Below are 24952 nucleotides of genomic sequence, written 5' to 3'. Positions count from 1 at the left end.
CTCACATCCACTGTCTGACATGGCAGGCTTTCCACACAGTCCCAGGAGAGACTGGCACAGATCAGCCCTGGAGAAGGCCTCACTTTGCCTTGCACATTGGAAGTGCCACAAAGCAAATATGTAGATGCAAACACACACAAAGTAAGGGCAAATGAAGAAGGCACGCTTCTCTACTTCAGTCATGGTCCATCTACAGCTCTGGTCTCCCCATGTCTTTGGAGAGCTGCTGTGACCAGGAGTCCTGCCTGTCCAGCACCCCTGCCCCAGGGCTGCTGCCAGGCCCTCCCTGCTGGGGCCCCAAGCCTGCACCCCTGAAACACGTGAGGCCAGAAGCCCTTTCGTGCCCCCACTGGAGCTGACACCGCCCTCCCCCCCCCCCCGCCCCCGCTGCCACTACTTCCTTTCTGTCAGCAACAGCCACCATTCCAGAGCGAAACGATTCTAGCCGTGTACTTGCCTCTGTTTGCAGGCACCAGGTGTGGAGGGCTTTTCCCCAATGTCCTGAATCCCTTCCCACCTGGACTCTCGCTCAGTCACTAGTTCACCCTAGCACTCGTGTGCGTCAGTGGATTTTCTGGCTCCTCTTCCACCATAAAGTGTAGGCTGAAACGAGGGTGGAAGGGTGAACAGAGCCAAGAGCAAAGGAAAAACCCAGCAGCTCAGTGTGCCCAGCAACCCCCAGGCTCTAGTGGGAGCCAGACAGCGCCCCCAGGCCCAGCCCACGGTGCCTGGGCTCCAGCACCTTGGAATGCAGGCCTCTCCCTGGCTGCCCACACGTCACTCCAAGTACATTACATAAGCATAATCTGTTTTCAGCGTAGACTTGAAAGTTTGGTCCTTGCTTCCCAGAATTTATCTATAATGCAGTCCCATGAATAATCTAAGCACAAATAGAAGGGGCTCACTAATCCCAAGGAGAATGAGAAATATGTGGGGAGGTCAAGTCTGAACATAATTCAGACTGAGTCCAAGATAATGTTGATCTAGGGTGACAGGAACATGTGGTAACAAATGTGCTTAAGACCTTTCCGAGCCAAAACCATCTGTGAGTCGCTGGGCACTGGTAAGTTTTCCGTGAAACCATCAGCTCTGCCTCCTGCCTCTTGACGTTTCTTCCCCTTCCCTGACGGACACACAGGACAGACAGGTGTATGGGCAGCTGAGCCGCTTACTTCTCTGGGCCTCGCTTTCCTCCCCAGTTACCATGGGTGCAGCTCTGGCCCCCCACAGCCTGGAGCAGGCCTGGCACACGCTGAGAGGTCAGTGAGTGTCCTCAGAAAGATTCGGTGAGGAGGGACAAATGCACACCCTGGAAATGGGTTCATAAGATTATCTGATCACAGATAAACAAATAGGTGTAACAGGTGTAACCCCAGCACACTTCTTGCCTCTCACTTTCACCCTCAGCGATGGACCACAGCTGACTGCAAGCTGCTCATGGAGGAGCAAAGCTCCTCAGCAACTTCCCCAGACCTTGATATGAACACGACTGAGAAGCCAGAAAACAGTCCCAGGGAGAAAAGCCTGACAGGAGTGTTTCCACATATTGTCTGTGCACTCTGTCGTATCCAACCCTTTGGACTGTAGACCCCATGGACTGTAGCCCACCAGGCTCCTCTGCCTGTGGGATTCTCCAGGCGAGAATACTGGAGTGGGTTGCCATTTCCTTTTCCAGAGGATCTTCCCAAACACAGATACATTGCTACTGCGCTAAGTCACTTCAGTCGTGTCCGACTCTGTGTGACCCCACAGACGGCAGCCCACCAGGCTCCCCCATCCCTGGGATTCTCCAGGCAAGAACACTGGAGTGGGTTGCCATTTCCTTCTCCAATGCAGGAAAGTGAAAAATACAGATACATTAAGTGGGATGAAATAAATCCACGCCTTGTAAAAGGTGACCCAAGGAGCCTCTGTGGGGCCTCTACTCATCCCCCCCCAACCCCAAGAAGAAAGAAAAGAGGATACTGTATCCCCATGGTAGTGACGACGATCCCAACCCCTCTGGGCCTCCTGTAAACCTGCTCCAGCCTAGGAGTCTGCCAAGCAAGGCGGCGCCATGTGCAGAGGTAGCAGCCCAGCGCCTGCCAGCCTCTCCAGGATAGTGGGCTTCCCACGGGGACCACTGCCCATGAAGTTCACGTCCTGGAGTGAGTGGCCTGGAAGAGGACACGCAACATGACCCCCCTGGAAAGCTGCCTTCATGGGGGCCCACACTTGGTGTTCCCACACTTGGCAACACAGGGTTCCATCTGTTGCAACACAGGGACGCGAAAGACTCACCATGAATTGGGTGGGAGAGGGTGGTGGAGAGAAGCTGCCCACCACGCCTTCCTTCTGGATGTGGCTGCTTCAGCCACTGCACCCGTGACGTGCAGAGCGTGGGCGCCCTCTGCTGCCCTCACCTAGAATGAGCCCCAGGGTGGAAGCATCTTGGCCTTTAACCCAAACTTACAAACTACATATATGTACGCATGTGTTTGGCTGCACCACGTGCCACGGGTAAGTTCACCAGGTCTCAGCTGCGGCACATGGAATCTCTTAGCTGCAGCGTGTGGGATCTAGTTCCCTGACCAGTGATTGAACTTGGGCCCCTTGCGAGCACAGAGCCTTTAGACCATGAGGGAAATCCCAAACTTGCAAAATATTTATTAAGCCTAATCAAAAGGCTTTTGTTTACAATAGATACCCAGTGAGACAATTCAAACTGTTAACCACTCACATATTTTTCAAAAGCCCTTAAACTAGAATGAGATGGACTGTCTTTTCAGCTCTGGGGGTGATACTCCCCCAGGTCCTAGTGAAAGTCCCTGTCATGGGTGACCAGAAGTACTTCTGTCACCTCACACATGCTCATTTCATGGCTCGATCCTTGGAAGACTCTTAAGAAAGGGGATATCCTGGACTCAGCTGGCTTTCCGTCAGCCCTCCTTTTCCAGGCTCTCCTTCAAGCCCAGGTGCCCCATCACTTTTGGCCTCTGTTCCTTTTGCTCCAGCTTCCCCCAACAGAAATGGCTCCAGGGAGCAAAGTGGGGCAAGAATTGATCCTTTTGAATCACAGGTCAGAACATGTTGTTCAGCTGCCCACAGATGAGACCTCAAGGAAACATTTTCTCCCTCCAGTCCATGCTAGCCTCAGTCAGAGGGACAAGGGAAAAGCAGATGGTTTGGCCCCTGAGAGAGGGAAATATCCAGGGGCTGCCGGGGCTGGCCAAGGAAATGGGGACGGGAAAGATTTTTAAATGCTGCAGGAGCCCTTCCCGAGCCCAGCTAGCTCATTCTGACCTCGTCCACGCGTGCCTGAGCCAGGGAGCTGATCACCTGGCAAGAGGTCCCGGATCCTTGAGACTTCAGGTGGGGAGTACCTTGCTCCCGGAAGGCAGTGCAGGACGTTACTACACAGTGGCTGGAATTCATCCCTCCTCTTCTCTTTCTACTTCTTTTTAAAAGTAGTTGTTCTTTTCTTTTTTAAAAAAATACTTAATAATGGCCGCATCAGGTCATAGTCATTTCTCGGCTTTTTGGCTAAGATGAAGTGTAGTATGGGGGCTTCCCAGGTGACTGCCAGTGCAGGAAATGCAAGAGACTCAGGTTTGATCCCTAGGTCAGGAATATCCCTGGGAGAAGGGAATGGCAACCCACTCCAGGCTTCCCTTGTGGCTCAGCCGGTAAAGAATCCACCTGCAATTTGGGAGAGCTGGGTTCAATCCCTGGGTTGGGAAGATCCCCTGGAGAAGGGAAAAGCTACCCACTCCAGTATTCTGGCCTGGAGAATACTATACAGTCCATGGGAATGCAAAGAGTTGGACACAACTGCGTGCCTTTCACTTTCAGTTTCCTGTATCCTTGCCAGGAGTATCCCATGGGCAGATGAGCTTGGCAGGCTAGTCCATGGGGTCGCAGAAAGTTGGACACGACTGAGCTAGAGGAGAGAGCATATGGGATCTTTCGTTGTGGTGTGTGGGCTCTAGAGCACACGGGCTTAGTTGCCCCATTGCATGTAGTATCTTAATTCCACAACCAGGGATCAAACCTACATCCCCTGCATTGGAAGGCGAATTCTTAACCACTGTACCATGAGGGAAGTCTGATTCCTCTTCTCTTTCGGAGGAACCTTGAACCAGATGCTCTGGTGAGGAAGCAGTGACGGAATACACACGCAGCACTCAGCACACGATGCCCCTTGTTACTGACCCCTCCTAGATACCATGGGAGTAGCTGATCAACCGGACCCTCCCCCGCACAGACAGCGGCGGGAGACATACAGACGTCTTGATGACTTCTAATAGTCGGCAGGGCAGGTGTGTGGACGTCGGTGTCCTCGTACCTGGAAGTCTGTCTCCCAATGTTAAACAGGTTCCTACCCACCAGACCTTTGAGTTTCTTTCCAGCTGTGAGATTGAATGGAGGTGTCCTCCCAGTTCTAAAACTCAGGCAGTTGTTATCCCACCAAGTAACAGCGGGGGAGGCACAGAGCCGTCCTGGCAGGCACCCGGAAAAGCCACCAACATAGGCCCAGGAGACAGGTGGCCAGATCCAGGGACCCCACACCTCCCAGGAACGCGAACCCCCAACCTATCACTGCCTGTTTCCCCTGTCACGAAGGGCACGGGCCGGCCCTCAGCAAAATCTTGCTGAATTGACAACTTCCTTCTCCATCTTCCCTCTGCTATCAATAAGCTTGTTACCATCTTCTTGCAAGGCACTTGTTTCAAATATAGATTTCAATTTTCTCTAGTCTGTTTGTATACCTTTTTCCTGCCCTATTAGTTATCTGGACAGTACTTAGGTTATGAAATTCAAAGAGGTATTGGATGCCCTGTTTACTCTGGGAGCTGGTGGTCCCTGACAGGAGAGAGGGAGAGGGGAGAGACGGAGAGACCTTCCCCACCCTTCTCTCTGGACCTGGTTCTTCTCACCCACCCCACCCCAGCCTCCTTCCCCAGCCCCCCTCCCCACCCCCACCACACACAGATCTTTGGAAAAAGAGCAGGCTAAGGGGAGAAGAGTTTCCTTTTCAAGTTAAACAAGTCCGTATGAAGTTCCAGCAGAGAGGTCTGGCGGAGAGACTGAGTTATTCTGGACCACTGAGGTGTGGGCAGGGAAAATGCTGATAACCTCAAGGTGAAGGAAGCATGTGGTGGAGGGGAGCACAGAGCCAAGGGGAAGGGCGAGCTGGGCTTGCACCCCAGGAAAATACACAGCCCTCCTGCTGGAAGGTTCTGAGACAATGGAACAAACAGAGAATGGGGTTGATTCCACCTTGCCTGGAAACAGTCTGGACCCTGACTTTTTAGGAAACAGCTGGAGGTGAAGGCCAAGGGCAGACTGAACACAGTCTCCCAGATGCAGGCGCAGGGCAATGATGACATGGGAGTGTGCACCCTCTAAAGGAGAGGGGAAAACAGATGATGGCACTGACTGAAATCCTCAGAGCTGGGGTTTTTTCACCAAAATGCAGTCATTGCCATAGGCATGTCAGACCCTGAAGCAATTAGTGCATCCTCAAGTGCTAATCTGAGAGTCAAGGCTGCTCTTTCTTCAGCATCTCTCTTGCAGTGGGGAGTGGGGGGTGGGGGGTGGGGGTTGCAGACAGCCTGAACTTAAAGACAACCTAAACCCAGGCTTCCCCTCAAGCATAGCCTGCTTGTTCCTGCTTTTCCTGATGTTGTCAGAGTCAGCTCGCGCTCCTTCAATCCGGCATGAGCTCAGTGGGCTAGGCCAAGGGAGGAGGCTGGCCACCCCGCAGGCCTAGAGGAAGGGCCACTCACTCAAAACCTCTCTGACAACATCTCTCCCCAGCGTCAGTGCCCATGTTTGTCATCTTGTGCAAGGACTCTTCAGACCATCTTCTAAGTAATCCCAGGATGTAAACGCAGGTGATAAATATTTAAATTCTGCTCTGGGGTTTGAGCTCATCATTTGAGTGGTATCTGGTGGCTTTCCAAGCTCTGTTCCTGACTGCCACCCTAAGGAATCCCAGACCGGCAACCAGGAACCTGACCTGGCAGCATGTCCCCACCTGCTTCCAACAGACACTCTCCCCCTCCTTCCCTCAGCAACCACCTTTACAGGGCAAGAGGAGACGCCTGAGGGCTGGTACAAACCCAGGAGCATCCTCACCACCCGGGACTTCACTGAAGCTCCCATCCTGGGGTGCTGCACACCCTCCCCCGACCCTCCTGTCTGGGGAGCCTCAGGTAAGGGCAGAAACATAGCCCCCTGCTTGGCCCTGGGGAGGTCACGGGGCACTGTGGTCCCTGCTCTCAGCCTGACCCTTTAGGATCTGGGCTGAGGGGAATTTAAACCCAATTTCTTGCTAGTGGAGCTAGGAGAGCCCATCAAGTCCAGTAAGAAAAAAAATTACCTAAAAAGAAATAAAGCGTTTTACTCACACACACAAATACACATAGTGAACCCCACCCTTGGAGCCGGTAAGACATTCTGATCCCGGACCTGGCTGACGTTCGGGGCCTTCGGGCCTGAGCTTCCTGAAGACTGTGACCCTGGGGGTGGCACCAGCCCCACCAAGGGGTCCCAGAGGCCACACGACAGCTGCTCCCGTGCTCCAGGCGGACCAAGCGAAGCAGGCCAGCTTGGAGAGGGGAGGTTCCGTCCTCTAACGCGCCTCCCGGCACAGCCGGGTCCTCCCACCCCCACCCCCACTTCCGAGGCTGCGTGGGAAGGCCCCTCCAGCCGCAGTCTCGGGGATCAGTTCACAGTCTGGGTTCCGGGGCCCGAGGCGAGGGCGTGCGGAGCAATCCCGTCCTCGGCCGGCAGGTGTGCACCTGGGGTGACTGCAGCTGGGCCTCGTATCTATACCCCGATCTGCGCTTTAATCCAGTCCCGGAACACAGGGAGCCTCGTGTACACGCCGGGCTTGTTCCTCTGGGCACAGCCCTCTCCCCAGCTCACCACGCCGGCCTGAAACATCCGCCCATCCTCCTCCGGGCTGGACAGGGGGCCCCCGGAGTCGCCCTGCGGGGAGAGCAGGCCTTGGTACGGCGTGCCCCGACCCTGGTCGCCGTCTCCACCCCACGCCCACCATGCCAGCCCCGCCCACGCCCCACTTCCTCGCTTATGCCCCCGCCCCCTGCGTCCCTGCCCCGCGCCCACCTGGCAGGCGTCCACGCCGCCGCTGAGGTAGCCCACGCAAATCATGCGTGGGGTTATCTGCTGGGGCAGCAGCTGCTCGCAAGTCGTCTGGTTGATGACCCGGATCTCGCCCTTCTGCAGGATCATAGCCCCCTGGCCTGCGGAGGAGCAAGGGCGGACATGGGCAGCTCGCCAAGCCAGGCCGCGGAGGCAGGGCCCGGGTCCCGGGCTCGCGGAGCCGGGTGGGATGCTGCGCAGCCGGACAGTGGTCAGGGTGTCCTGACCATCGGAGGGGGCGGGGGGGGGGGGGGGGGGGGGGTTAATCCTGGGAAGCCATGTGGGAAAGGAAGGGACAGAAGGACAGCCACAAAGCCCCCGAATTCCACAGCAGTGCAGTTGCGAGCAGACCCTAGGCCCCCACTCACCTGCCTCCTGCGTGTGGCCCCAGCCGGTGACCCAGATGGCCTTGCCGGTGGGGAAGGTGTAGTCGGCCGCGGGCAGGCAGATGGGCCGGATGGTGGCGCTGTACTCCACCGGCCGGTCCAGCTGCAGCAGCGCGATGTCGTAGTCGAAGGTGAAGTCGTTGAAGAACGGGTGCTTGATGATGCGCTGCAGCCCGCGCTCCTGAACCCCCGGGGCATTGCGCTTGCTCTGGTCATGCAGGCCCAGGAAGGCCGTCCACACGCTGTGTTCCGAGTACCTGCAGGGGCCAGCGAGGGCCCGAGAGGGAGGCCTGAGCCAGGACTCCAGCCAGATGCCCTGCCCCAAGCCTGTGCCCACTCGGAGACCATGCTCAGAGGCCTCCCTCCCTGCTGCCCTCTCTCAATACACTCTTACCTCACTATTAAAAAGATCTCCCTTATTAATCTACCCTTCCTGCCAGGAGAGATTCTTGAGAGTCCCTTGGACAGCAAGGAGATCAAACTAATCAATCCCATAGGAAATCAACCCTGAATATTCACTGGAAGGACTGATGCTGAAGCTGAAGCTTCAATACTATGGCCCCCTGATGCAAACAACCGACTCATTGGAAAAGACCCTGATCCTGGGAAAGATTCCGGGCAGGAGGAAAAGGGGACAACAGAGGATGAGATGGTTGGCTCAATCCAAGTACTTCTCTAGAGCAGAGGTACATATTTTAAGTACCAAATGAGCTGAAAAGTAGATGGAACTTGGTCTCCCAGGTTTGTGGATGGTAGCAGAAGGATGCAGCAATTCTCACCATTGCACATAGGAGAACTGAACCCATAAGGACAAGACCCTGCTGTTGCCGGGAGACAGGGAGATGCTGGCAGGCAGAGGCGGAAGAAGAGGAGAACTTGCACTGGGAAGATCCCCTGGAAGAGGGCATAGCAACCCACTCCAGTATGCTGGAGAATCCCCATGGACAGAGGTGCCTGGAGGCTACACTCCATAAGGCCTCAAAGAGTCAGACGTATCTTAGTGACTAAACAATAAAAAACACCAACAAGGGAAATACGTTTATAATGGAGAAACCTGGTGGACATCACCCTAAACAAGTAATCAGACTTCTCTCCAAACCGTCCTCCATTGATGGGGACTCGTGTACTTCTTGAGGACACATCACCTGTGCAGCATTTCCTGACCAAAAAAATATTGAACCTAACTCTCCTCATGAAGCAACAACCAGGAAAATCCACATCGAGAGACGTTCTGCAGAACAGCAGCTGGGACTTTTCAAAAATGCAAGGCCATAAAAAAAAATTAAAAGGCTGGGAGAGACTACTCTAGACTTAAAAGAGACTAGCATTGTAAAGCAACTATTCTCCAATTAAAAATAAATTAAAAAAAAAATGACTAAAAGCATATCCCTTGACTGGATCCTAGACGTTTTTAAAAACCTATAAATACCGGGAGAATTGAAGGAATCTGAAATCAGGCCATATGCCTGATAACGGTGCTATGTCAGGGCGCTCGTTTCTGGGTGTTATAACTACGGTGGTGACGAGGGAGGATTTCCTTGCTCCTGGGGGACACCAGCGGCTGTACTTAGGACAGAAGCGCCACGATGGCTGCACTAACGGGGAAATGGCTCAGCCTTGGGTGTATGTGAACATCTCGGGAAGCACAGCTGAGATGTGACCCATGTGCTGGAGCCCACAGATGAGTACAGTGTCTGAGAGAAGAAGGAATCTGAGAAGACTTCGGTGTCAGTCGGCAGAGGGGCCTAGAACTTCCAGAAGACAAAGAAGAGAAAAAGAAGCAGGGGGAAGAAGAGACAAAGTGTGAAAGCCCCCGCAAGGTCATGAAGAACGCTGGCCGTGCCGAGGCAGCTAGTGACTCTGCGTGCTGCACTGTCACACGGACATCAGGCTGGATGGCAGACAGGGAAGGAATCAAGAAGGTCACGCATCAAGAGGTAACTCAGCGACAGGTTAGACAGCACAGCAGCACGAAACACCTGCAGTAAACCCTGGCCATTTTGTTGAGACCTAAGCAGAGGTCGACCAGTCAGCCAGAACAAGCACTCTTCCAGAGGCTGACATGCTAAGTCATCTTATCCCTAGACACACCATCAAGGTGGTCATAAGCCACCGATTCTACCCAGCAGCCTGTGCTCTTGACACATGACGCTACCTCTCAGGAACAGCCTGGGGTCACCTGCTGACTTAGAAATGTGTGCACTTCAGGTCCTAGCATACTTCACCCCTGCCTGTCCCTGCTCACAGCCCTGCCTTTACCTGGAAGGTCTGAGTCACCTGGTCCAGTGACAAACACCCTCACGTTTCAACACCACCCTGCCCACACAGGCACTCCCTAGCAGTCACTCTCCCCAGCCTTCAGGAGAGCTCGAACGCCACACTCTGGGCCCTCGACAGCCTCTCCCCAGCTCTGTGCATGCATGTGTGCACATGTGTGTATGTGTATACCCTGTCCCCCTACCCCAGGACATCTGGAAGAGCAGGGACCAAGTCTAATTCAGTCTTCCCATGCCAGTGATAACAATGGGTGTTGAGTGCATTCACTGACAGAAGGAAGACTGCTGAGAAGACTGCAGGAGAAGAGGAAGGAAAAGGAAAAGAGAAATGAAAAGATGAAGCAGGGGAACGAGGGCCCAGGGGTGGGTGCTTCTGGAAGCACTTCCCAGCTCACCCAGCTGACGGGGCTGTAAGGGGACTGCGGGAACTGAGGAGGTGCGCAGTGCCCAGATCTTGGCTCCTTCTCAGGGGAATACCTAGCTCTGGGCCTGGGCCAGGAAAATACAAGATGAGCCTGGAGCACCAGGTAGTGTCAGCAGGGAGGAGGCTCAGAAGAACAAAAGAAGGGGGACGTGTCAAAGGGATCCGGGAGCCAGCCTGGAGAGTTCCCAGTGGCCAGCTCCAAAACAATCAAGTGACACCACTCAACACGATACCAGATTACAACCCAAAATACACACACAAGTCCTTGCACACAGAAATAGATGATTAAATAAACACATAGGAGAGAAGGGACAAATCCTCCTTAGAGAACGACGCCAGACTGACTCACTTCCAAAGAATAGAGACCAGAAGAAGGAGATCCAGGGAGGGAGGGGAGGAAACTGGCATCAGCCTCTGAACCAGATGACCAAGATGAGCATCACCAGTGATCAGCCACGGTGACATCATTTACCTGCTGATAAGACATGACTGTCTTCCCAACACTCGTGACCCCAGGCTAACCACGAAAACAACGTCAGCAGCCGCTGGCCTTCAGATAGTCCAGGTCACGAAAAACACACAAAGACGACTGAGAAACCGTCCGGGACAGAGGAGACTGGGGAGACATGCAGCAGACACTGAGGGGGCACTCTCGCTGCAGAAAGGACACTGGTATGAAACGCGTATGGTACGAAACGCTTGTAGGGCACCTGGGGTCAGGGGGCGGGAGTGGAGCCCTGGGGCAGCCCCGAGGCAAGTTTCTAGTACAGAACTGTGAGTTTCTCGGAGCTGACAAACGCAGAACGATAACATCAAGGGAAAGTATGTGTGGGGGGTGGTATAGTGAATTCTGTCCTGTCTTTGCAAGTTGTCCACATTCCAAAATGATAAGTTCATTCTAAACTTTCTTCAGTAGGCTCCCACCTCCCCGGGAAGAAAGCGGCTCACTTCTGCCCAGAGTGGTGTGGAGTGAGCTAGTGAGAAGATGGGCCACGTTTCACCCACCCAGCCAGGCCCAGCGACCACCACTGATCCCAAGCCCCCACAGGCCTCCGGTGACCCCTCCAGCACATTCACCGGTCAGGCCCCACCATCTGGACACAGGCCTACTTCCTGCTGCGGGCCCCGTCTGTCCCAAAAGCCCACGGTGCTCCTTCTCTCTCTTTGCAAAAGGGTGACCATGGCAGCCTGGGTCCCCTCCACCTGCAGCTGCCCAGGGCTGGAAGGCTGGTGGCTGGCAGGAAGGGCCTGAGGGAGGGGGGCCCCTCTAAGCCCTCAGTCTCACTCCCGCAGCCGATGGCCAGAGGGCCTGGGCGGCCTGGACCCAAGTCACAAAGAGCCCTAGCCCTGGGTGCCCTGCTCCCGCTAAGCTGCCCTGAGAGGCCAGCTCGGCCCAGTGATGTGCTTGGTGACCCTCCCCGGGGTGGGTGCGTGTCTGCACGGGCCCATGGGCTCAGCGCTTCACTGTCACCCTCGTGTTTCCTTCTCACACCTCTCAGCCTACAAACTGCAGCATCACCATGAGCCCCCAGGAGCCCCAGGCTCAGAAAACTTGCCCATGGCAGCCTGGCAGCCTAGAGCTGGGCCGTGGATCTGAGGGCCCCAAGGCGGGGTCCCGCCCTGCAGACACTGACCGCTCAGGCTCAGGAATCCACACACCAGGGCTAGTCTGGTTCTGCCGCTTAAGAGCTGTACAACCTCAGACAAATATCCTTACCTCTCTGATCCTCTGTTTCTGTACGATGGGCACATATGAGACCTGCCTGCCTGGCTTTTAGAAGAGGCACTGAGATCCCGTGGACAAGCAGGGGCATTCACGAAACACTCAGTGCTTCCGTTACCAAGCCCCAGCCCTCCAGTCCTGCTCCTGCCTCACCTAAGCAGGCCTCACAGACACAGTGCCTTTCCACCTCAGGAAACACACAGGGGCCCCACTCAGCGCCCTGGAGAGGCCTCCCGGCTCCTGCCTGTGACCCACCTGAATCCTCTGTCGTCGACGAAGCAGTGTGCGGCGGATATCATCCAGCTGGGGGAGATGAGAGAGGCCCCGCACAAGTGGCCATGGCCCTGGGCGTGGAGGCTCACCTGCCAGGGCCACTCGCCTTGGTCTGAATTCTCACCTCCGACGACCCGGGACTGCCTGGTGAACGACCGCCGCCCACAGTCTGGGAGAGACAGAGGCAGGAGTCACCGGGTGGGAGCGGGAGCGGGGGCAGCCTGCTAGACCAGCCTCCTGGCCCCTCTCCCTGCCTCCAGACTCAAAACCCTCACTCCCCACCCCTGGGCTCCTGCACAGGTGCCATCGCGGGCCTTCAGACCTCTGCTGGTTTGCTGACATTTAATTTGGATGTCATTTACCTAGATATCCTCACTGGGTGCTGAAGCTCACAGCTCTCAGAGACAAGAGCAATGGGTGACGGGAAGTCAGAACGGCCCAGCTCTGCACACATTGAACCTGTGGCCAGCGCTTCTGAAATATGCAAGGGGCTGCAAATATGGACGCGGTGTGGACAGAACCCTGCCCAGGGCTCCAGGAGCTGTGCTCTCTCTCCTCCAGAGAAGAGAGAAACCCGGCCTTGCCCTCATGGCCAGGTCTGCAAAGCAGGGGTCAGCCCAGCACCGCAGCCCGGCCACAGAGGCCTGACATACTAGCTGCCCTGGGCCTTGCCTCTAGGATCAGAGCTGCCGGTGAGGCAGTGCCTGGGTGACAGTCAGCAAAGTCGTCCTTTCCTCCAGGCAGACACATCCTTTCCCGGGGGCAGAGCTGGGTGAGTGAGGCCCTGGCGTGGTTTCTGCCTCCATATGCGCCTTGCTCAGTGAGCAAGCTGCACAGCTGTACGCAGCAGCCCTGCTCACCACAGTCCTTCTCATCCGATCCATCAGTGCAGTCCTCGTTCCCGTCACACTGGGGGTTGCTCTTGTCCACACAAAGCCCGTTGAGGCAGCGGTAGGTGTGTTCGGTGCAGGTGACGGCTTTCCCTGTTTGAGAAGGAGGACACAGGGGAGGCAATCCATTTATCTGAGGCACCCGACCTGATGCTCACCCACCTGTCGCCCCTCTCTTGGGCCTGCCCCACCCACCCACACTGACACCCACTCTCCTCCCGGGCCTTCTGGACGGATTCTCTCCCAGCTGACACCCTTTCTCATCATGTTCCACGTTGAGTGGCTGTGGGAGGCGGGCCCCTGCCTCACCGTCTTGGCACTTGGCCTCATCGGACCCGTCGCCACAGTCGTCCTTCCCGTCACACTGCTGGCTCTGAGGGAGGCACCTCCCGTTGCCGCACTTGAAGGTACTGGGCGGGCAGCCTGGGGAGCACAAGGACTCAGCAGAGGCTAGAGGGCCAGAAGAGAGGCCACGGGGAGCTGGGCAGCGACCCCCGCCCCGACCCCGGCCACACTCACTGCAGCCCTCCTCGTCGCTGCCGTCCTCACAGTCCTTCACGGAGTCACAGACCCAGAACAGGGGCTTGCAGAACTTGTCCCTGCACGTGAACTGGTAGGTGGCGTTGCACTCTGGAGGGGCGGGGAGGCAGTTAGATGCCAGGCTCACTCGGTACTCAGTCACTCGCCACGCCCCTGGGGATCCCATCCCGCCCGGTCGTGGAGGCTGATTAAGCACCACGGGCTGCAAAGGACAGGAACGACCCCCACCCCCACCTCGGGCCTTCCCGCTCGGGGCTGCAGGCAGAAGCCGGGCACAGAGACGGCAGAGGACTCCAGGGGACTCACTGCAGTCGAGCTCATCGCTGTAGTCAGTGCAGTCGGCCCAGCCGTCACAGCGAAGTTCCTTCCGGATACACCGCCCCGTGTTACACATGAAACTGCCCGGGCACGCTGCAGGCAGAGGGTAGGCCTGAAGTCCACAGCCACCCCCCTCACCTCCACTGCAGGCTTCCCGACCTTGCAGCCAGCCACACTGGGCACCAGAGACCTCCCAGCCGAGCCCCCAGTACAGAGGAGTGAGGCTGCAGCTGGGGGTCTCTAGGCCCACTGAGCTGTGGCAAGGGGTTCCTACAACCAGTGGAATGGCTGGAGGGGGTGGGAAAGGCACTGGTTGTGGTCCCTCCTGGCCCCCATGACCATTCCCTGGGAGGCCCCGTGCAGAGCAGAGAGAGGCCGGCGGGCATGCACCGATTTCTACAGCCCCGTGTCCTTGGCCGGCCATGACCCCAAGCACCAGGCTCCCCATCGGCAACCGGAGCAGCAGCCACTCGGCAGACAGATGATATGCGTGTCCTCCCCCAGGCACCAGGAATCGCTGGATCTCCTTAATTCTAAGGTGTTTCCACACTTGAACGTTTCTGAGACTAGGATGTGTCTGACAACTGATGTCATCGGGCAGATGACAAACTAAGAGAAGCCTGTTTCCCTTTCTCTGCACAAGTAGCTTTGTCACTTATCAAAAGGGTTTGCTCATCTAATTACACTTTGGGTGGTGAGCCATGCAGCTGAATGTGAACTTAAATTTGGATGCTTGTGTGCAGTTAAGCGGAGAAGGAAATGGCAACCGACTCCAGTGTTCTTGCCTGGAGAATCCCAGGGACGGAGAGTGGGGAGCCTGGCGGGCTGCCATCTACGGGGTCGCACAGAGTCAGACACGACTGAAGTGACTTAGCAGCAGCAGCAGTGCAGTTAAAGTGTCTTCCAAAAGGTTATTCTATAATGTGTTATTTACTAGCTAAGTTGTGTTCGACTCTGCGACTACATGGACTGCAGCCTGCCAGGCTCCTCTGCCCATAGGATTTCCCAGGCACGAATACCACAGTGGGTTGCCATTTCCTTCTCCAGAGGATCTTCTCAGACCAGGGATTGAACCTGTTATCTCCTGCATTGGCAGTTTCTTGACCACTGGTAGCCACCTGGGAAGCCCTATCCTATGATACAAGGTTGAAACAAACAAAAAGATCCCACTGTGGACAGAGAAGAACTGATATTCACAGCAGACAGTGAAATTAAACGCCATGGAAACAGTTGAGATCTCTTCAGTAGAGATCTCACAATCTTCAGAGCTAGGAGTGGTTCATGCAATGATCCATGCCCCAGTGTGCTCTGTCTCAAAAGCATGCTATTCATCTGAGAGTCGCTAAAAGGCCAGAGACAAGCACTGATTCTCAAAGTGGTGCAGAGCCAAAGGGATAGTGGCCCAAAGGCACTTTGAGTTCCCCGGCCTGAGGGGCTGCTCCCAGGGACCTAAGGGCACTGTTGGCTCTTTTTCCCTCAAAAAGCTACTGCAGTGACTGAGATGCACCCTACGAGCTCTGGCGGCTCAGCGTCAGAGATGCTAACGAGATGCAGAATAGACGGCCAATCTCAGGTCGGCCCTCCAGCCAGGCCCCACTTCCTGAGCGCAACACTCACGGTCACGGGCATCGAAGGACAGGAACTCCGCCAGGAATCCGGTGTCGGTGTAGGACTGGTCCGAATGGAAGTGGACAGTGATCTTGTTGCTCCTGCTGCTGGCAACAAACTGTGGCCTCTCTCCGCAGTACCTGGGGGCGGCGGGCAGCTCAGCAGAGGAAGAAGACTCAGGGGCTGCGGCACCCCCACTCGCCCTCCCCCGACACTCACTTCTCCCCGTTGATCTCCACGTAGTCTTTGGTGCAGGAGCCCACGGGGACGCTGGGCTCCTGCAGGAAGAAGGCTTTGAAGCGCACCTTCACGTTTTTGTTGTCAGGCACCTGCGGAGAGAGATGCTGCTGTGGGCCTGGCTCTGCGCAGCCTCCCTCTTTCCTGAGCTGGGGGGGAATGGGGGGGTTCTTCCCGCCCGCCCGCAGGGCAGTGAGGACACGGCAGGAGGGATCTGGAAGGAAGACCTTCCCGACTCGCCAGCAGCAGCACACACTGTGGTGTTCTAAAGAAGGCCGGGCAGTTCTCCCACATCACTGACTGGACGGCGCGCGTTTCCAGCCGTCCAGTGAGCGTGTCCTCCTCTGCACGGCACTCACTGTCCCCACAGCTCCTCTGGGAGGCCCCAGAGCCAGCCGCATCCTGGGGCTGGGTCCCTCCAGCAGGCACTGGCCACAGGAGGAGGGGTTGAGCTTGGGTCTGAAGAAGCTGCTTCGGAAACTGCCCCGCCCACAGCCTCCACACACACCCCTTGGGAGTGGCCGAAGGTGCTCATCGCCCTCTCTCCTGCCTCCCTGGAGCACCCCCACCCCTGTCCTCCCTGGAGCACGCCCAACCCCTTCCTCTCCTCCCCCATCTACCCCCAACCAGCTTCTCTAACCCCCCACAGCTCACAACTCCCACCTCGATGTGCCAGGTACAGTTGATGTTGGGCGGGTAGTGGCCTGGATAGTAGGGACTGTTAAATGTCCCCTGGGCTGCCCGCAAGTAGCCTCCACAGCCTGGAAGGAAAGGCAGAGAGACACACGTGACGACTGAGGTCTCAGGAGGGCAAGGGGCCCAGAGGAGCCGGCCGGCCTCCCTCAATCCTGGGCACCAGACGCCCACAGCTCAGGAGGGCCTGAGCTTCAAACCCCATGGCCCCAAGGCCTGTCCCCGCCTGGGCCACCCCTTACTGCTCATCCGGGGCAGCTGGAAGAACACAGCCTCGAAGCCGGGGTGCCTGCGCTCGGTGCTTGTCACCAGCGTGATGAGCAGGACGTTCTGGGAGGAGAGGAAGGTCAGGTTGTAGGAGGGAGGGTAGGTCCCACACAGCCTGCGGGGCAGAAGGGGGAGTGTTATGGGAGCCACAGAACCTCAGCAGAGGGGTCAAGGGTGGGGTCCCCCCACCGTGGGGTCCGCCCCCCACCCTCGACCCGCCATTTAAGTAAAGATCTCCTCATAAGACTGTCTTTGTTTGTAAACGACTCAGAAACACTGAATGCCTAACAACAGAGAACTCGCTAAACAAAATATGGGCCAAATAATTGCAGCAGCAGTTAACAGCATCAACTGTTAACACTAACACTAAGAATATGCCAGGCACCATCCTTACTGCTTCTATATCCATTAACTCGGGTATTCATCACAACCATTAAATACTATTATCCCCATTTTACAGATAAGGAAACAGAGGTGAAACAGGTTAAATAGCTTGCCCACAACTGCACAGCTGGTAAGTGGCAGGACTAAATGAAAAACAACCCATAGAATGGGAGACAATATTGGCAGGTGATACAACCCACAAGGGATTAATCTGCAAAATATACAAACAGCTCATGCAGCTCAATATAAAAAAAAAAATTTTTTTTAAATGGACAAAATATCTAAATAGACATTTCTCCAAAGAAGACATAACACATGGCCAAAAAGCACATGAAAGGATACTCAACACAGCTAAATATTAGAGAAATGAAAATCAAAGCTACAGTGAGGTATCACACTGGTCAGAATGGCCATCATCAAAAAGTCTACAAACAAGAAGCACTGGAGAAGGTATGGAGAAAAGAATCCTTCCTACACTATTGGTGGGAATGTAGATTGGTGCAGCTACTATGGGAAACAGTATGGAGGCCTTAAATAAACAAAAATAGAGCTACCACATGACCCAGCAATCTCACTCCTGGGCAAATGTCCAGAAAAGATGAAAACCATAATTTGAAAAGATACACGCAAGTGAAAGTTCGTAGCAGCACTATATACAGTAGCCACAGTGTGGAAGCAACCCAAATACCCATTGACAGGTGAACGGATAAGGAAGACGTGGTATGTACATACAATGGAGTATTTACTCAGCCACAAAAAAGAACGAAATAATGCCATTTCCAGCAACATGGACCTAGAGATCATCATACTAAGTGCAGTCAATCAGACAAACAAAAATGCCCTATGATATCACTTATACATTGAATCTGAAAACAATTATACAGATGAACTTATTTATAAAACAGAGACTCCCAGATACAGAAAACAAACTTCTGGTTACCAAAGGGGGAAGGGAGGGAGGGATAAATTAAGAGGTTGGGATTAACAGATACACACCACTATATATAATCAACGAGGACCTACTGAATAGCACAGGGAACTCTACTTGATACCCCGTAATAACCTATATAGGAAAATAATCTGAAAAAAGCATAGATATAGATATGCATAACTGAATCACTTTGCTGTACACCTGAAACTAACACAATACTGTAATAAATCAACTACACTCCAACATAAAATAAAAAATATTTTTTAAATTTTTAAATGAGTGAATAAGTCAATGAAGGAAAAAATCTCTGCCCACCAAAAAAAAGCAGCAGGACTGAATTTCAGACTTGTCACGTGGGCACCGGAGCCCTCACTGCTAATAAATATGGCATATGAGCTGACCGACACCACCACCATTAACAGTGACAGACATGCCACTCATCTGGGAGGGTCATCATAACATGCTTCATCTTTACAGAGCAGACAATGCACCCAAGTGTGCCACATAATCCCACTTTTAAATAAATACACAAATATACACATAGCAAAAAAAACCTGCAAGAAGGTACAACACACATTTAACAGTGACCATTTCCAGATGGTAAGATGATGAGTGGTGTCTGTCCTCTCTGTGCACATCTGTTCTACCCTCTGCCTCTCAGGACCAGGTATTTATTGGTCGTACAGACGATCAGTTAGAGAAAGAGAAAGAAACTCAGCATGAAAGGGGTGTTTAGATAGAAGTCCTGGCTGCAAAGCTGTGGCAGCAGATGGCTCTCTCTGGGTTTCGGCCTGAAGTTTAGCCCCTTATTAATCACAAAACATCTGTCCAGCTCATTTCTATAGACTACAATCGAAGGCTCTGATCCACTGAGTCCAAGGTGGCGGGGGGAGCTGAATGGAAGCAGTTCACCCCCACCTGCAGGCTCTGATTCACCTCAGCACCCCCCAGCAGGTGTATTATGCCTTTTTTAAAAAACTTTTTAAAATAATTTATTTCATTTTATTTTTGGCTGCGCTAGGTCTTCGTTGCTTCTGCTTGGGCTTTCTCTAGTTTTGGAGAGTGGGAGCTACTCCTTAGTTGTGGTGCACAGGCTTCTCATTGCAGCGGCTTCTCTTGCGGCAGAGCACGGGCTCCAGGGCGCATGGGCTTCTGCAGCTGCAGCATGTGGGCTCAGTACTTGTGACTCCTGGGCTCCAGAGCACAGGCTCAATAGTTGTGGTGCACAGGTTTAGCTGCTCTGCAGCACGTGGTATCTTCCCAGACCAAGGATCGAACCCTAGTCTCCTGCATTTGCAGATGGATTCTTTACCACTGACCCACCAGGGAAGCCTCCATGCCTTTTCTTAATTGAAGCATAGTTGATTTACAGTGTTTCAGGTATACAGCAAGGTGACTCAGTTATACATATATATTTTTTCTTTTGGATTATTTTCCATTATAGGTTATTATAAGATATTTAATATAGTTCCCTGTGCTTATATAGGGGGCTTCCCTGGTGGCTCAGAGGTTAAAGTGTCTGCCTGCAATGCGGGAGACCTGGGTTCGATCCCTGGGTTGGGAAGATCCCCTGGAGAAGGAAATGACAACCCGCTCCAGTATTCTTGCCTGGAGAATCCCATGGACAGAGGAGCCTGATGGGCTACAGTCCACGGGGTCGCAAAGAGTCAGACAGGACTGAGCAACTTCACTTTCACTTTCACTTTTGTGCTTATATATTTTATATACAGTGATGTGTATCTTATGCCTTTTTATTTCCTATAATTCTGATGCTCTGACCCCTGGGGGCTTGCTAACCCTGGAGAGGTAGCCTTCCCCCCTCTGCCCCCCAGGGCTAGTCAATCCCTCCAGACAGTAAAGACTTAGGCAAGACTTTTACATGCAGACTAACCGGAGCCCACACCCCAACACCTTCTCTGTGGGGCTCATCTGGTGGAGACCACTCTCTACCTCCCCTAATTGCCCAGGTACCAGTCTAGTGGAGGCGGCCCCAGGCTACGGAGCCCGCTGGAGTTATTCAAACCAACCCATCCTAAGGTGTAACTCTGCCTTGCCTTTCCTGCAGAATCCACACAAAGGCTCTTACCCACATTATCCTCCAGGCCCCTCTGCCTCCTGAACAACCCTGGTGCCTCCCTCTGTGGCCCTGTGTGGCTCCTCCTCTTAGCAACTAACTGTCAGCTTGTGAGTAACAAACTGTCTTTTCAACAGCAGTCATCTCCCATTTGTAGGCCTTGGCATCACTGAGCAACAATAAAACCTTCATTCACAATAGCAAGGGTGGGGGGCTGGGGGTGGCAGGGGCGGGACTTCCCTGGTGGTCCAGCGGTTAGGACTTGGCATTTTCACTGCCATGGCCTTGGTTCAATCCCTGGTTGGGGAACTAAAATCCTGCAAGCCTTATGGTGTGGCCAAAAATAAAAATAAAAAAGAAAGAAAAAAAATACAGTAGTAGGCAGCACCTTCACAGTGGCAGGTAAAGGACAGATAAAGGAGCACCCTGCTCACCAGCATCTAGGGACCTGTGGGCCTCCGGCACCCTTGCCAAGGCTGATGGTCACCTCTAGATGCTCCCTGCAGCTCACGCTGAGGACCACGCCACCCCTGCTCTGTGATGCCTGCAAGTCGGCCGTGGCCTGAAGTTCCAACCTCCACAGCGGTCATTCCGGAGGCTCAGCTCACCACAGGCAGCCCACTGCCCACCTCCACTCGCCCGGGACACTCACTGCACCACGGCCCGGGGTTCCACGGGGCTCAGGGTGTCATACACCGTGACCAGGTCACTGCCACGTTCATCGCAGGTGGCAACATCGAAGCTGCGGAAGGTGAGGCTCAGCACGGAGTCAGCGTCCCCCCGCAGTGTCCAATGGCAGCGGGCGTGAGATGGGTAGGGGCTGTCGGGGAAGCCGGGTGTGCTGAAGCGGATGGGCTCGCTGCCCTGGGCGTGCAGGGCAAAGCTGCAGCTATCTGTGTGGGGCAAGAGGACACGGGGCAGAACTGGGCAGGACAGCCACCATGACCCCCACCCATGGGTGTGCAGCCAGGCCTGTCCCCTCTGAGGTGCCCCAGGCTGCTCTGGACCCAGGAGAGGCCGGGAAGGGGGTTTGCCTCTCAGGACCAGGTATTTATTGGTTGTACAGATGATCAGTTAGAGAAAGAGAAAGAAACCCAGCATGAAAGAAACCCAGCATGAAAGGGCAGAAGGATGTGCTGGCCATCACCACGTGTGACTTTGGGGGACCCCCTTGACTCAGCGGGCATTTGGCCACATTGCTTCCCTTCTCCTTCGGGAAGAGGGCAGATACTTACTGTCTTGGGTGTTCTGTATTATTCTGGGGTCACTGGCTGGAGAACAAGAGGGAGAAGAAAGCACTTACTCATGCAGTCCATTTCCTCATTCCCCTAGAGGGAAGTGCCCGGCCAGCTCGCAGTCTCCTCTCCCAGGCACTGACTCCGGGAAAGCTGAGGCCCCCACACCAACCCAGGAGCAGGCCGTGCTCCAGGCCAGACAAACGCCCACCCCTGGTGCCCCCTGCACTCACGGAAGGCCACCACTGAGGTCATCACGAAGGAGGTCATGGAACGGGCTCGGGGCGGCACTGTGACCATGCGCTTCTCCGCCATGGCCTGCTCAGCTTCCTTCACCAGGTGCTTGGGGATGTCAAACTCTGACCAGTAGTAGGCAATGACGCTGCCCTCGCTGGGGAGAGAGGGCTGAGCCTGAGACGCTGGGCTCCAGACCTTCCCGGGTGCCGGGTGAAGACGGGGCACGATTAAGAGCCTCCCAGCTGGAGGAGACACTCACCAAGAAGAGACCTTCTCCAGGCTGGTCCCCCCATGCAGCCCTAGGCTCCTGTATGCCCACCCACCTCCTGACCCCTGAGCCAGAGGCCTGGGCCCTTGACTCTCATAGTCTCACACCCAACCAGACTTGCTGGGGTTGCGGCTCAGGCTCAGGTGTGAGAGAAAGCCTGGAGTGGAGTGTGGGTTCTCCCTCTAGCCTGGGCACACTGAGTGACAGCTCGAGTCTGTTTCCTGAACTTGAAAGGGGCTGACAGTGCAGCCTGCCATGCTGCCTCCATAAAAGATTAAACAAGACTAGCAAAATCTAAAGTACTTTCCAGATAAAGTCAGAAGGACTGGCGGGCATCTTGGCTCTTCAAGCAGGACCTCATGGCCTCATCACCCCGGCGGGCCCCACACCCTGCCTGCCCCCACCAGAGGCCGCCGTCTCGCCAGCCCTCCCAGCACCCACCTGAAGGCGGTCACAGTCGACGTCTTGTAGTAGGGGCCCAGGACCGGGATCCCGCTGTATAAGAACTTCAGCTGAGGGAAGGAGAGGAGGCTGACGGCGGGCCAGAGAGCGCCAAGGACCCCGGCCCCCAGCCCAGGCTGCTCCCTCCCTCCTGGGACCTGGGCCCCCTTCCCAGGTGCTGGAGAGCCCCCATCACACGTCTGGGGGCACCGGGGGCCTCCTTTCTGCCAGGCGGAGGTGGGGTGTCAGAGCCGACAGCAGCACCAGGGGGCCGGGACTCACCGCCTCCTTCACCTTCTTGGCCAGGTTTGCAAACTCAGTGGAGTTGGAGTTCTCATAGGCATCCAGGAAGTTCTCATTCCTGACACTCAGGTAGCCGTTGAAGATCTTCTGGACTCGCACGTTCCGGTCTGCGAGAGACCCGGGGAGGACAGTGGTCAGAGGGAGGGACGTACGCCCTCCAGTGCCCGCACCGGCCCAGCTGCCCTCAGCCACCCCGGGGAGCAGACCCTGCCGTCTCCTCTCCCTCCCCCAAATCATATCCTCCGTCCACCCCAGGAGGGTCACTCACCCTGGAAGTGCCACGCCAGGAGCCCTGCCAGGAGGGACAGCGCCAGGAAGGCGGCCAGCACGGCCACCAGCACCACCCACCGCCGCGGGCCGCCCTTCTCCACCTTCCTGCTGTTGTTGGCGGGCAAGAACTCCACGCCTTCCTCACAGCCATTCATATTCTGCACAGAGAAGCCAGTGCACTGCCCTCAGAAACCCCGGCTCTGCAGCCTGCCGGCCCAGTTAGGGAAGGACATGTCCAGGCTCTCAGGTCCAGCTGCGCAAGAAAAGCCAGGAGGACCGAGCAGAGGCCTCCCCTCTGGGCATCCGCAGGCATGCACTGCCTGAGAACTGTGAGTGTAAATAAAAATGAAACAAGCAGCCTGTCTGAGCTCAGTCAGTTGAGACTGTCACTTCTATGAGTCACCTCGGATGTAGGAGGAGGGCCAGGTGTGGGGAGAGCTGGCCCAGCCCAGGGATAACCTCCTCAGCACCTCCGGGCAAGCTGCACTGTACACCCTGACCCCAATCCTTGCTCCACCAGTGTGTAACCAGCCAGAAGTAAAAAGGCAGTAACCTGGGCATCTCTGCAGTGCCACGGCAGGACAAGTCTCTGCCTTGAGCCTGAAGTCTCCCAGCCCAGGACACCATGGTGAGCTGAGAAGGCCAGGTCTCTATTGGAATCCATCCATGTCCATGCTCAGACCCAAGAGCATGAAAAACAAATGAAACTTCCAACAAACAGGATGGAGGGGAGCGGGGGGGCTCCAGGAATAGGGGGCACAAGTATGGACAGGAAGGTGGGGTGTCTGCAGCATGCAATGGCAGGTAGGCAAACTCATCCGCCTACAGCACACACTCTTATCTGCCGCCCTAATCCCTGGGGAGGGGCTGTGCCCTTTCAGAGTTAACTGCCTCATACCCACTCCAACAGGGCTTGCCATAAAAGCAAAAGCCCCACCCCAAATTCCACAGAGGTGCCCGTTTATCAGACGTGGCTGTTTTGGTGTGAACCTCAGACTTGTACTTGAGCTGACACTTCCTGGTTTGTCACATTCAGACATTCTCACACAGCTTACTCACTGCTGTGAGAGCTTGTCCCCACGCCTGCCACATTTGGGTAACTGTATCTCGATTTTTAGTTTCCTAATGGGTTATATTTGTGACTTCATCTAATATCAAACCCAGACATACACCCCACAGCTAACCCCACCATGATCATCGTACTACAATACATAAACGTATCAAACCAACACATTGTACACTTCAAAATTACATCTCAAAACGAAATAAAATTTTAAAAACAAAAAAGAAGCACACCCCAGAGTCAACCACTTAAGATGTTTTCAACCTGCTTGTTCTGAAATTTGTCTCCATATTTCTGAATAATATGCCAATATCACCAACTAGATTCATCTATAAAATATAATCAGCTGACTTATATTATGATAATTGGTGACTGCAGCCATGAAATTAAAAGGCGCTTACTCTTTGGAAGGAAAGGAATATGCCAACTTAGATGGCATATTCAAAAGCAGAAACATTACTTTGCCAATAAAGGTCTGTCTAGTCAAGGCTATGGTTTTTCCAGTGTTCATGTATGGATGTGAGAGTTGGACTGTGAAGAAAGCTGAGCGCCGAAGAATTGATGCTTTTGAACTGTGGTGTTGGAGAAGACTCTTGAGAGTCCCTTGGACTGCAAAGGAGATCCAACCAGTCCATTGTGAAGGAGATCAGCCCTGGGATTTCTTTGGAAGGAATGATGCTAAAGCTGAAACTCCAGTACTTTGGCCACCTCATGCGAAGAGTTGACTCATTGGAAAAGACTCTGATGCTGGGAGGGATTGGGGGCAGGAGGAGAAGGGGACGACAGAGGATGAGATGGCTGGATGGCATCACTGACTCGATGGATGTGAGTCTGAGTGAACTCCAGGAGTTGGTGATGGGCAGGGAGGCCTGGCGTGCTGCGATTCATGGGGTCGCAAAGAGTCGGACATGACTGAGCGACTGAACTGAACTGAATGTGTATTTCAAAGTCCTTCCTTCTGT

The 24952-nt window shown here is 54.7% G+C and overlaps 1 protein-coding gene and 1 non-coding gene across 4 annotated transcripts in view; one reads left to right on the top strand and one right to left on the bottom strand.

The window, feature by feature from the left end:
• Positions 1-6365: 6365 nt before the first annotated feature.
• ST14 (ST14 transmembrane serine protease matriptase) overlaps positions 6366-24952 on the bottom strand; it is a 40370-nt gene continuing 21783 nt past the window's right edge. For all 3 annotated transcript variants that reach the window (XM_025286424.3, XM_044943575.2, XM_006061683.4), the window contains exons 2-19: positions 22926-23085; positions 22637-22764; positions 22355-22425; positions 21642-21799; positions 21409-21444; positions 20826-21066; positions 16760-16899; positions 16488-16585; positions 15807-15916; positions 15597-15727; positions 13968-14072; positions 13641-13751; positions 13431-13544; positions 13092-13214; positions 12214-12400; positions 7518-7792; positions 7114-7250; positions 6366-6975 (exon numbers count right to left, since the gene is read on the bottom strand). In XM_025286424.3, coding sequence (XP_025142209.1) covers positions 6814-6975; positions 7114-7250; positions 7518-7792; positions 12214-12400; positions 13092-13214; positions 13431-13544; positions 13641-13751; positions 13968-14072; positions 15597-15727; positions 15807-15916; positions 16488-16585; positions 16760-16899; positions 20826-21066; positions 21409-21444; positions 21642-21799; positions 22355-22425; positions 22637-22764; positions 22926-23085 — 2487 coding nt within the window. In that variant the 3' untranslated portion in view covers positions 6366-6813. The remainder of the gene's footprint in view (positions 6976-7113; positions 7251-7517; positions 7793-12213; positions 12401-13091; positions 13215-13430; positions 13545-13640; positions 13752-13967; positions 14073-15596; positions 15728-15806; positions 15917-16487; positions 16586-16759; positions 16900-20825; positions 21067-21408; positions 21445-21641; positions 21800-22354; positions 22426-22636; positions 22765-22925; positions 23086-24952) is intronic.
• On the top strand, positions 20411-20482 carry TRNAE-UUC. The gene has a single exon. It is a non-coding gene; the product is annotated as a tRNA-Glu (tRNA).

Source organism: Bubalus bubalis, chromosome 5, assembly GCF_019923935.1.
Source record: "Bubalus bubalis isolate 160015118507 breed Murrah chromosome 5, NDDB_SH_1, whole genome shotgun sequence".
NCBI classification, from domain to species: domain Eukaryota; kingdom Metazoa; phylum Chordata; class Mammalia; order Artiodactyla; family Bovidae; genus Bubalus; species Bubalus bubalis.
The sequence above is the reverse complement of the archived record's forward strand: the minus strand, read 5'-3'. Positions and strand labels throughout refer to the sequence as shown.